Source organism: Vulpes vulpes, chromosome 13 (assembly GCF_048418805.1).
Source record: "Vulpes vulpes isolate BD-2025 chromosome 13, VulVul3, whole genome shotgun sequence".
Classification (NCBI taxonomy): Eukaryota; Metazoa; Chordata; class Mammalia; order Carnivora; family Canidae; genus Vulpes; species Vulpes vulpes.
In genome coordinates this window covers 24,554,855-24,567,720 of record NC_132792.1, presented here as the reverse complement: position 1 = coordinate 24,567,720, position 12,866 = coordinate 24,554,855, and the positions used below count along the sequence as shown (strand labels likewise).

General features: G+C 32.7%; 1 protein-coding gene across 2 annotated transcripts in view; it reads right to left on the bottom strand.

Moving 5' to 3' along the window:
- CSMD3 (CUB and Sushi multiple domains 3) overlaps window positions 1–12,866 on the bottom strand; it is a 1,174,336-nt gene that overhangs the window by 171,149 nt on the left and 990,321 nt on the right. The window contains exons 33-35 of one of the 2 annotated variants that reach the window (XM_072734032.1): window positions 2,457–2,570; window positions 1,872–1,967; window positions 126–329 (exon numbers count right to left, since the gene is read on the bottom strand). In XM_072734032.1, coding sequence (XP_072590133.1) covers window positions 126–329; window positions 1,872–1,967; window positions 2,457–2,570 — 414 coding nt within the window. The remainder of the gene's footprint in view (window positions 1–125; window positions 330–1,871; window positions 1,968–2,456; window positions 2,571–12,866) is intronic. The other variant, XM_072734033.1, reaches the window with a different exon arrangement.

Genomic DNA, 12,866 nt, shown 5'->3' with positions numbered 1-12,866 from the left:
CTAATGACATATTTAAAAATTAATGCGTAACTATTAGATTTAAAATAAAATTATTGATAAATGCAAGATAACTAATTTTTATATAAATATACACCATCACAAAGCATTTAAATTTATATACTCACCAATACAGGTAGGTAAGGAATCATTCCATTGGGCCAAAGAATTGGGCACTGTATCACACCTAATTGCTATGGATCCATGGAGGATATATCCTGGATTACATTCAAAAAGAACCAATGAACCAACCGCAAATTCATTGCCAATCCTTCTTCCAAATCTTGGTTCAGGCACAGAACTGCATTGTGTGGAACTTGTTCTAGGAACAGCTGTATACAAATAATTGTTGATTTTAATTTCATATTTGGTGGAGAAATACAAATTTCAAAATGTAACTATTTAAGCAAACTTCAAAGAAGTCTTCTCTTTTATCTGCACTCAAATTAACATCTTGAATAAATTTCTAAAAGTTTATATTTATTCAGAATTAAATACAATTTAAAATGAATACTGCTATTGTCATCAAGATTTCTTATTAAAAAAACACTTTACTTTTGATCCTTTAAACATTAACATCATCATAAGTTTTTTTTCCTTATTTTTTGTTTTACCAAACTTATAACAAAGTAGTTTGAATTAGGTATTTCAATTTATAGGATGATAATTGAAAAATATATTTTTTTCTTTTAAACTGGGATACCAAGTTCAAACATGTGTCAGGTTACATAAGGTTATGTCACATTTTATTTTTCAGTAGTTTCATAGATTTAAAAAAAAAACACTTTACTAATTTCACAGCATGTTCACAAACTTAGTTGTTCAAAATATGTTTGTTATTGATGAAGGCAATGTTCAAGACTAAGTAGAATAGAAGTCAGACAGATTAACAACAATAGAAGTTTTTAATAATCATAATATCAAATTTGAAATTGTTTTTAGACTTTATAGGTATGTCATTTGATTGTGACTTTTTTTCTTTGTTTAGTAAAATAGAATGATAACAGGATGTTTTTTCTTTTTAAAACACATAGAGATGGAATTAAAGAGTTTGACAACAGCCCAAAAAATGACGTGATGAATTCCAAATAGATTCATTCCTCTTATGTGACTTGTAATAGTGCCTTTTTAAATTCGTAATATCATATACTGATTAATGAAGGAATACTATTAAAAATGAAATAGTAAAATATTATAGCCAACATTATAAATGGGATAAAACGAGCTAACAAAAGTATCAAATCACATATGTTTATAAATGTCTTAAGAACAAAGTTCCAGATACATTTGAGAATAACTACCACATGATCATACACAATTAAAACAAAATGTTTCAAATTATAGCCCTTAATATTTTAATGATAATGTGGAAGCTTGTCTATAAAAGGTGAGAAGAATCTGTGTAAACAAACTTTCAATTGTGCACAAAATCTAATAGCCATGAAGAAAGTTTGAAATCTCCTGAGAGAATAAGAAACTAAAATTTTAGAATGGAATAATGATTTCCCTGCATGTCTAAATACATCAGCACAAAATTTTACACATTTTTAATTTAGAATGCTAGACTATGGGGAAAATAGAATATGTAAAGAGTGAAGAGTTGTCAGAAAAAAAATGTTTCAGAACAATATGTTGGAAAGAAGGAAAATCATACTTGAGAATGATGATGGAAGCAATAGGTCACTTATGACTTTGGTCAAAGTAATAGTGCTCTAGTGATGGGGGAGGGAACAGGGCAAAACTTAAAAAAAAAAAAAAAGCAACCTTGTTCTCTCCTATATGGTTATGAGGATCTCATCATTAATAATTCTGAACAATGCATGAAGAAACTGACATCATTCCTTAGTGTGTTTCTAGGCTACAGGGTCACTTACCTTGATAAACAAAGTGAAATCCCTTAGCTGTTATTGGTCCAACTGAAGTAAATCGAATTGTGATCTGATTACCTGAACTCAGTGGAAGTGATTCTCCTACTCAACAAAACAAACACTAAGATATCATAAATAATTTCATTCAGTAAACCTAACAAATTATATTAATTTACACTGTTATTTGAAAATGTTAATCTATGTTCTATCAAAGTACTTTAATATATCCTACCTCTGACAATATATTTTCTTTGGGTTCAGCTTCAATCTCAACCTTTTTACCAGAAGGCTTTAATTACAGTTTGATACATATTGTCTCATTTAAAAAATAATCCTTAAATATTTTATGTTACATTAAATACCACAGACTGTCTAAATATTATATTTACTTGATTACAATCCCCAAAAATAGTTGGTAATATTTTTCTCAAGCATTTGAGTTACTATCGTGTTTCTATTTTGTTTTCAATAAAGAGTGATTCTATTTTCAGTTTCTCATATGGAAGACATAAATCTCAACTTTCACTATAATACCAATCAAAGTCAGTCTTTAATCAATAACTGATGCATGGCAGTTCTAGTAAAGGATACCTGAATGGGATCCTGAGAGGGAAGATAACAGAGAAGATTGCTGAGTTGGCCCATCATACACCTCAACAACATCGTGGAGTGATGTCTGGAAAAATACAAACTGGCCAAACACCACTGATCAACAGGAACCAGGAGAAGCAAACAAATCACCAACCATCCAAAAACGAAAACAAAAAATAAAAAAAAAAAAAAATAGAAAGAGGAGGAGAGAGAGAACAAAGTATTACAATATAATACTCATCTTTTTTCTACCTTTAAAAGAGGGTAGGTGCCAATTGGTTGGTATGCCTAACACATGTATTTCAGGTCATAAAGGTAATGACCATAGCCTAAAAGCAATAAAATTTTTAAAATACTATTTTTTAAAAAATAAATGAGTATAACATTTATTTTTAGATAAGAAGTCATCATAAGGTTGGTGATTAATACATTAGAATAACTGATTTTCCATTGGTAGTTTGATTCTTTTCACTTTGTGACTCTCTTCTCTTTTTCTAATTTTTTTCTCCTCTTTTCCATAAGATAAACAATGTTTCAATTTAGGGGGATTTTTTTTTTCTTTTTTAGATTGCCTTTAAAATCCTGTTCCATTATGAGTAATAGTTTCACTGGAAAAGTATCAGCAAGATACTTTTTAGGTATAGTGTTTAATTCACATTGTAACTTAAAAATGATTCCTAAACATTGTTAACGTTCTGCCAAAATAAATATTATACATAATTCCTCAGCAATGGAGATGTAAAATTTTACAAAATGGTTGGTTTCTCATAGTAAGTACAGATCTGGAGTACATATCAATAGATACTTATGTTTCTTCTTTTTGTGCTTTTCCTTCAATTATATGTGAACTTCACATGTGTAGAAATGATAGAAAATATAACTTAAAAGAAAGAACCTAATCCAAAGCAGAGATAAGCTAATACTTTGTGTTTTTTAAAAAAGGAAATATATAATAAGAATTATCCTTAAAACATTTTATTGAATAGAAAAATTATGGGGTTTAAAAGGTGATTTTTTAAATTTTAATAATGTAAAAACAAGGTAACTTTTATAAACTCAAAATCACATTACTGTTATTAAACTATACATTGCATGAATATATATATATTAAAAGTTCATCATCATTCACACTTAAATCAAGTTTATGGTCATCCTTTGGTGATCCTTTGAAGACAGATTAATTCATATGAAACATGCTGAGTTTTGCATAAGAACACACACACATAATACTATAAGCAAATATATATACATATATACATATATATGTATAAATGTGTATATATATATATAGATAGACAGATATACATTTTTTTGCTTGCTAAAATAAGCTGGTGATCTCAGTCCAGTTCTTTGTGAAGTAAAGGAAAATGAATACAGATACAGAGTTGTTGCTTTGAACAATTCCTGAACATTGATGTGCTATATTTCATAAATAATCCTCCCAAAAACATTTCTTAAAAGTCATGAAAACAAATTTATGTTTCTATCGAATCAGATACATGTAGTCTATCATTTACAAGCCATATGAAATTTCAGTCCAGATCATTTTAAAAGATCCATATATTGGTCCACCAAATCCCCAACCATCTCAAAAATATTCTAAAAAATATTAAGAAAGTTTTTGTTTTCTTTTTTGCATTTGTTTAGATTGGCATTTGATCTGTTTCCAACTGTGTCTTTAAAAGTTTCTAATACAAAAAAAAAATAATAAAAAATAAATAAAAGTTTCTAATGCAATGCAGATGTTACCACTGCCTTTCCAAGGGTCCCCTTACCCCCCACCCCAAAGTCATGTTAGCCTAATCATAAGCACTTTGCTAAAAACACTGAACAATCAGGCTCTTGGTAGATAAAGTATTCTTTCTCTATCCTTTTTGGGAACACATTAGAAAAAAAAACAACAACACTAAAACTCAACATCCTTTAACTGTTTCTGCCAAAATTTTTCACATATCATTAGAAACAAGCCCAATTCCCAAGCAAACTACCACATTATAAACAATATCTAAAAAAACAAAGCAACACAAAACAACGCTCCCACAAAAAAACTCAAGAGACCAAAAGCAATCATCCAAGAGCTTTTTCTTTTCTTTTTTCTTTTTTTTAATTTTTTCCAAGAGCTTTTTCTAAGAAAAAAGGAAAAATAATTTTTCCCTTGTTTTTAAGCCTCTTGTTTACAATTCTTATTTCTCTACAGGTAGACCAGAATTTGGTGTCACTTGTGAACTGGATATGTTGAAAGCGTAACTTCTAACAACATAGCCATTAACACTGAGTATTTGCATCACGTTAAGTAATGAAAACTGTAGAATGTGTCCTTGGAGGGGTTTTGGTAACTTGTGCCTGCAATTTGTTGTGCTAATTCTGCGGTGACAGTGGAGAGAACAGAGAAGGGTAGAGGGGAGGGAATGTAGTGTTGAATCTAGCCTCATTAACACCTATTAACTACTAGTAAGCTACTACTTTTTAACTTTGTATTAACATAGCCAATGGAAATCTTAAATTTAAAAAACCTTCTATTACTAAAAAAAAAAAAAAGTTATTCTGAGAGTATGCTAAACCATTTTATGAAAAATAAAATTTTTAAATACATTTTGAATACGGTTTTTGTATTATGAAACATCAAGAACACTTGCATCATGATCTGATTTCCTACACATTACCACGGTGAAGTATTGCCTCACTAAATTATGTTACAAGCCCGAACCAAATCTTTCTCAGCCAGAAATCTCAAGAATTCAATGGTAAACCTTGTATTTGCTTCTCCATGCTGTCCATAAATGGCTTTATTTAGTTTTCTTATGCACACAGTAGTAGGTCTTCTGCTTCTAAAATGTTCTGAATGGCCAACTGCAACCTTTGCATGCTTGAGCCTATTGTAGGAAAAAATTGCGAAAAACTTTAAGATGGATCAAAAGATAACTGAATGTTGTTTTTTGGTAAGTGAAATGTTTTTTAGCATACCCTTCTGGGTCACCTGTGTTTTGGAGGTCTGTGGTGTATGTTAATTCCTGAGTTAAATAAAAATTTTGATACGTGAAAAAATTGATACCTGTTTACTTATATTTGCATGGGAGTCATGGTTACCCTCTTTAAAAAACAAAACAAAACAAAAAAAATTTAGCACTGATCTAGAACCTCAACCTAATGACTGGACCATCTTTTTATTTCTAGGACTACAATTAACCTCAGAGTCTGTGTTTTATACTTCCTGAAATGATTAGAGAGCCCTCTATCTTTTTTTTCTTAGTTTCCAACAGACAGACAGAATTTTCTGCATCTCAGCTCCAAGGCTTCTTTTCCTTTCTCTGGAGATCTGCATGTGAATATCAAAAGCGCTCTGTTCTCAGGCTCTGAGAGTAGGTCATAAACACTAAGCTCTTTCTTAAGGAAAACACCAACTTAAGTGATTTTTTTCCCCTTTCTTAAGCAGGATAGATCTTAAAAATAATGTTTTAACTCCTTTGTCAAAAATCCATTTTATAAAAAAGAAATCCATTTTATAGTGTTATGTGTGTATTATTGCAAGTATTATTGCAAGCTAGGAAAAGGAAGAAAATAGAAACCTAATAAGGTGGAAATAAACATGTAAAATATCCCTACAAATCAGTCTATGCAAATAATCTGTTATGTCTGAACTACTTCTGAGCCTTATTTTCCACATATTTTATTCTCGAATACAGTTTATTAATCTAAGTAATATTTTTTATTCTTTCTGTGATGTCCTGGAAACTAAGCTGGGGTCAGAAAGCCAACTGGTCCAGAAAAAGTCCTCCTTTTACACCCCATTAACTCTATTTGTAGTCATTCAGGTAGCAGCTTCCCTTTACCTACAGAAAGATGTTAAGTTATCCAATTAATTTTTTTTTTATTTTTTAAATTTTTAAAAAAATGTTTTTATTGGAGTTCAATTTGCCAACATATAGCATAACACCCAGTGCTCATCCCATCAAGTACCCCCCTCAGTGCCCATCACCCAGTCACCCCAACCCTCGCCCACTTCCCCTTCCACTACCCCTTGTTCATTTCCCAGAGTTAGAAGTCTCTCATGTTCTGTCTCTCTTTCTGATATTTCCCACTCATTTTTCCTTTCCCCTTTATCCCCTTTCACTATTTTTTATATTCCCCAAAAGAATGAGACCATATAATGTTTGCCCTTTTCCGATTGACTTATTTCACTCAGCATAATACCCTCCAGGTGCCTCCACGTCGAGACAAATAGTGGGCATTTGTCGTTTCTAATGGCTGAGTAATATTCCATTGTATACATAGACCACATCTTCTTTATCCATTCATCTTTCGATGGACACCAAGGCTCCTTCCACAGTTTGGCTATTGTGGACATTGCTGCTATAAACATCGGGGTGCAGGTGTCTTGGTGTTTCACTGCATCTGTATCTTTGGGGTAAATCCCCAGCAGTGCAATTGCTGGGTCGTAGGGCAGTTCTATTTTTAACTCTTTGAGGAACCTCCATACAGTTTTCCAGAGTGGCTGCACCAGTTCACATTCCCACCAACATTGCAATCAGAAAAGACCCTGAATAGCCAAGGGAATATTAAAAAAGAAAACCATAGCTGGGGGCATCACAATGTCAGATTTCAGGTTGTACTACAAAGCTGTGGTCATCAAGACAGTGTGGTACTGGCACAAAAACAGACACATAGATCAATGGAACAGAATAGAGAACCCAGAAGTGGACCCTCAACTTTATGGTCAACGAATATTCGACAAAGCAGGAGGGACGATCCACTAGAAAAAAGACAGTTTCTTCAATAAATGGTGCTGGGAAAATTGGACAGCCACATGCAGAAGAATGAAACTAGACCATTCTCTTACACCATACACAAAGATAAACTCAAAATGGATGAAAGATCTCAGTGTGAGACAAGATTCCATCAAAATCCTAGAGGAGAACACAGGCAACACCCTTTTTGAACTTGGCCACAGCAACTTCTTGCAAGATACATCCATGAAGGCAAAAGAAACAAAAGCAAAAATGAATTATTGGGACTTCATCAAGATAAGAAGCTTCTGCACAGCAAAAGAAACAGTCAACAAAACTACAAGACAACCTACAGAATGGGAGAAGATATTTGCAAATGACGTATCAGATAAAGGGCTAGTATCCAAGATCTATAAAGAACTTATGAAACTCAACAGCAAAGAAACAAACAATCCGATCATGAAATGGGCAAAAGACATGAACAGAAATCTCACAAAGGAAGACGTAGACATGGCCAACAAGCACATGAGAAAATGCTCCGCATCACTTGCTATCAGGGAAATACAAATCAAAACCAAATTAACTGTAAACCAACAACAGGGCAACAGGGTATGTTAGGCCATCTTTCAATGCAGGTCATTGGTGTGCTAATCATTTAATCCACTCTTAAAAGCAAGACCTCTACCTACCTCTAATGGACAACATGTAGGATGTATTCCAGATGTAATTTTTTTTTTAATTTACAATTTAGATTTTTTAAAAAGATTTATTTATTTATTTATTTATTTATTTATTTATTTATTTATTTATCTGAGAGAGAGCACAAGAGCACAAGCAGGGGGAGAAGCAGACTTTCTGCTTGATCAGGGAGCCCAATTCAGGGCTGAGTCCCAGGACCCTAAGATCATGACCTGAGCCAAAGGCACATAACTGACTGAGGCACTCCTGCAAGTTAGATTTTTAGAAGTCACTTAAATAGTCTGCTTAAATCACTTAGAGAAAAAACCCTAATTCAGATCAGATTGATAGAATATTTATCCCAACTTTAAAATTTTGTCCTAGTTCATTTGCTCACCCATGAGCAAATAAACTCAGAATGAGAGAGGACATTGTGTTTATCTATTTTTCTTGTAGATAATACAAGGTTTATTTGACATATCATTTTTACGGTATTCTACTCAAGCAAGACAGAGAGAGGTGAGGTTCCATTTACTGATGGTTTGCATGATACAAATGTTCATTTAACTAAGTCTCAAAGAACATTTGTTTCGTTAGTTTGCACCAACTCTTTCATTTCTTCTTTAGTCATATTCGTTTAACTCATGAGATTTTTTCATTCTGCTTAATTTAGCCATTTCAAATGTAAGTCAGTAAATGATGAGAGGGTACCTAGGATGGCGTAAAGAAACTCCTGAGCAATAAAATGGCTGCACGGTTAGAATGCACATTGCTGACCAACAGTCCCTCAAGAAGGATCTTTGTGGAAAACAGTGCAGTGGATGCCCAAAGTGTGACATCATGCACTACATGGGTTAGAGCCCAGAGGAGTGCACATTTGTTTAGAATATAAATAAATAGTTCTCTACTCTCAACTGTTGCTGTAATGTTCCACCATTGCCTAAGCAAGTCAGAAACTTGCAGGAGTTGCACTTAATTCTTGTGCCATCAAAAGATTAGTTAGTGCATTCATTGTACAGAGGCTTACCGATTTAGCAACTAATTTTAAATGAGGATAATAAAACAAACATGGACATGATTGATGTTATTCAGTGATTAGGATTGGAGTTATTCAATCAAATATAAATATTGAGTTTATGCAAATATAGATGGATTTTAATTTTGCTTTTGTCAATTTCTTTTTTTCTCTCAAGAAGGAATAATTCACAGAGTATCTCAGTAGTACACTAGTTTTAAAAAGAAAAAAAAACAACAACCCTCAAATTCAGATGGAATCATGACTAAAGGAATCGATCTAACCATTTCTGTTTAAGGTGGCAAATGGTAAAATGAAAATGTCTAAGAGTTTGTGGCAAATTGAGGTCTCATTCCGACTTGCTTTGATGTAATCAGGGAGATAGGTCTCTTAGGGCAGTGGTAGTTCTATTAGTCAGATGGGTGGGATCTTATACACTATGGTGCCAATGCACTAAATGACAAGATTTATTTGTTTTATGACAGAATGGATAAAGCAGCTTCCAGATTGCCAGCAACTTCCACTGAGCAGATTTGAGAGGACTAATGCTTTGAAATCACAAATCTACAGGTCTCAAATGCCCTAATAAAGGATAAATGAAAACTGGCAAATGAAGAATTAAGGTCGAGTTCTGGAATCACACTCTAGGACTGATTCTAGGGTGAGTCACAGGAGGAAGTTACCTCACCTTTCCATGCCTCAACTTCTTCATCTGTAAAATGGGGAGTAATAAAAATACCCAACCTCGTAGGACTGATGTGAATTATTATATACATTGATACTTCTAAAACACTCCGAACGAGTGCCAGAAACATATCAAGAAGTATTAGTTATGACTATTAGTATCTTAGCCTTGTAAATATCTATGCTACTAATTTAATATGAAAATTCATTAGTTACCGGCAAAAGTTAATTGACCTTCGAGATTAGATAGCATATTTTTCTCATACTCTCCTTTCCATACATGCCTATTTAGAACAAATGGTAGAGGTAATTGGCTAAGAAGAGCATTCCACCCATTTTAATCAAGGTTCATTTGTCTTAACGATTTCAAAATGGCTATGCACTTCTCTGTTTACTTGATTTTACATTCTATCCTTTTGACTGGAATATGAAAATGTAATCAGCAGCTTTCTATATAGGCTAAGAGAAAGGGAATAAGGTGTGAGAGCATTCTACTTAAGTTTTAGTTTTTTCCCTTCATCTTAAGTCCTAGCCCCTTTGTGGCAAAAGCACTGAAACGCCATCACAAAAGAAATAGTTCCACACAGAGGGGAGGCTGGGCAGAAAAAGGAAAATAAAAATATAAATTTCTATTAGATCTCAGAATAATTCTCAACATGCCTGTTATCCTTTTTGAAAATCTATGCATTCTTTTGTATTCTAGGGCTCATTTTAATTGTATTAGATAGTTGGTTAGTTGCTCTGTTAAAAAATTGTAAAGAAGTCACCTGTGTTTTGCTCAGCTTGCATTTTATTCACCAACATGGCACAGGAGAAAACACACACATGCACTCATACTACCAGCCGAATAGAAATAAGATTCAAAGCAAAGATGTATTTAGAACTGTACCTGATTGTGTGTGGAAGCATAAAAAAATTACTGTTGGTGACATAGGATAACAAAAGGTTTGGCTACCTGTATATGAATTTTGCCTCATATTTTCACCACTTATGAATACTTCAAGACAATATTGTAGAAATGTCCATATATGCCAAATGCTTCCTATTTCAATTAGTAACATATACATACAATACTCATCTCTATATGCTCTGTGAAACTACTTATCATTTAAAAAGCTCCAAACTTGCTTTTGGGATATAATGCCACTTGGATACCTCATGATTTTAAAAGCATTCTCATTTAAAGATGATTACAAGTATCCAACTAAAACCTTGATTTTATGAAATAAAAATATACATGTATAAAGGTAAATATAACAATTTATTCAAAAGCACCAAAGGGCAGAACATTTAAAATCAGTCCCAAATCAAATTAGTGTGCAAGTTATTTTCAAAATGTCATCTTAACACTGGAAAAGTCTGAGTAGAAGTTGTATTAACTGATAGAATAATAATTGAGAATTTCATCAGCATTTTGGGAGCTTTTATATTTTCTTCATATCAGATTCCAAATACTTATGTTTATTATTATAGTACAATACTAGTAAACTATTAACTCAAAATGAGGTGCTTTATACTAATGAAGCATTTTAGTTAAGGTAAGCCATGTGAATCATATACTAATTATCTAGGGACTATTTAAATCACAAAGAAGCTTGCCTCCACCATAGATTCTGGGGCCAGTCTTGCCCTAGAGCAAATAACCTAGAAGTGCTACATTCAGCAGGAGCTCACAGACTACCATGAGAACATATGGCTCGGAAAATAAAAATACCAAAAGCTTGTTACTGCAATTTTGTAATAATCAGGAAAAGATGCTATTTAAAAAAACAAAATCATGGCTCTGACCATGGTACCTAATTATCAAGTAACTAAGTAGCTCCAGAAATCTTGTCCTGCTTTGAATTCATAACAGTAAACAGGATCCTGATTTATTTTCCTATTGGCAATTTCCTTTGTGAATCCTGTGCTGATCTATAAGCTAGGTTTACTGACTAAACCCATAATATTTAGTTTCAGGCTTCTCTAAAGCTGGCTGTATATACTGTGACCATTGGCTCATCATCAAAATTTCAAACTGCCTATAACTTATTTTAAACCTATGAGCATTATAAAAAACCCTCTTATAGCAAATGTAGTTCAGTTTTCTTTAATTGTTTCAGGAACAAATATCTATTCAAAGGGAAGCCAGCAGCTTATCTGCAATTTGGCAATTGTAACATTTCCCAATAGCTGAAAATTAATTTGGTGTTCAGAAAGCAATGAAATCAAGAAAAACACAATAAGCAATTCTATTGCATGTTTAAAAGAATTAAAACTGGAACGCAAAATTAAAAGTTTAAAGTGTTACAATATTTTATTAGCACTTTTATTTTTAACTCACTTTCAACTTGGATAAGTATTTTCCTTTAACCATTCCTAAGTTTTTTTTCTATGCATTTGGCAGAGTATGTCTGCCAAATCCCAACTAGGCCAGACAGATTTAGGTCAGGAAAACATTCTCATGTGGACTATAACGTAAGTTAGTGGAATTTTTTTTATTATGGAAATTTCCAAACATATACAAAGTAGAGAGAATAGAAAAATAAGCACTCATGAACCCATCCATCTGGTTTCAACACTTATGAACATTTCCAGTTTTATTTCATTTATTCTCTTCCAACTCTCCTATATCATCAACCTGGAAATACGTTAAAGCAACTCCCAATATCCTACCCTTTTCCCATAAAGGCTTCAATATTTACTTTTAACAGATAAGGATTTTAAAAAATAACCATGAATAACTACCCTATCTAATAAAACTAATAATAATTTCTATCATTTAATAACCATTTCATGATTTCTCCCCTCCAAAAAAGTACTTTTTATAGTTGTTTTGATTAACTTAGGATCCATACAGGATCCATATATTCCATTTGGTTTATGACACTAAAGTCTCTTCCAATGTATGAAATCCCTGAGTACCATCTTATTTTGGATATCATATACTTATGGAAAAATATAGGTCTTCTGAAAGCAGGAAGATAGAAGTAGGATAAAAGTCAAATGATCAAAATTTTCCTGTCATCTAGTTTTTGTTGAGAGTTAATTTGATGAAGCTACTACAAGCAAATGATTTTCTGTGCAGAACACCTCTGGAGGTAAGAGTGCCACTATGTGGATTCAGTTCCTAATCCTCTAAAATCTCATTTCAATCAGAGCATTTTGTTTCTCTGTTTTATTTATGGGACTTTCATATACAATTCAGCATTAAGTCTGGATTCAAATTCTTGCTTTCACTGAATTCTTTACACTTGGCATATTGCTTCCTACGCATGCCGTGCCTTTACTGCAGGCTCAGCACCCAGAACCCCTCAACTCTCAAAGTTC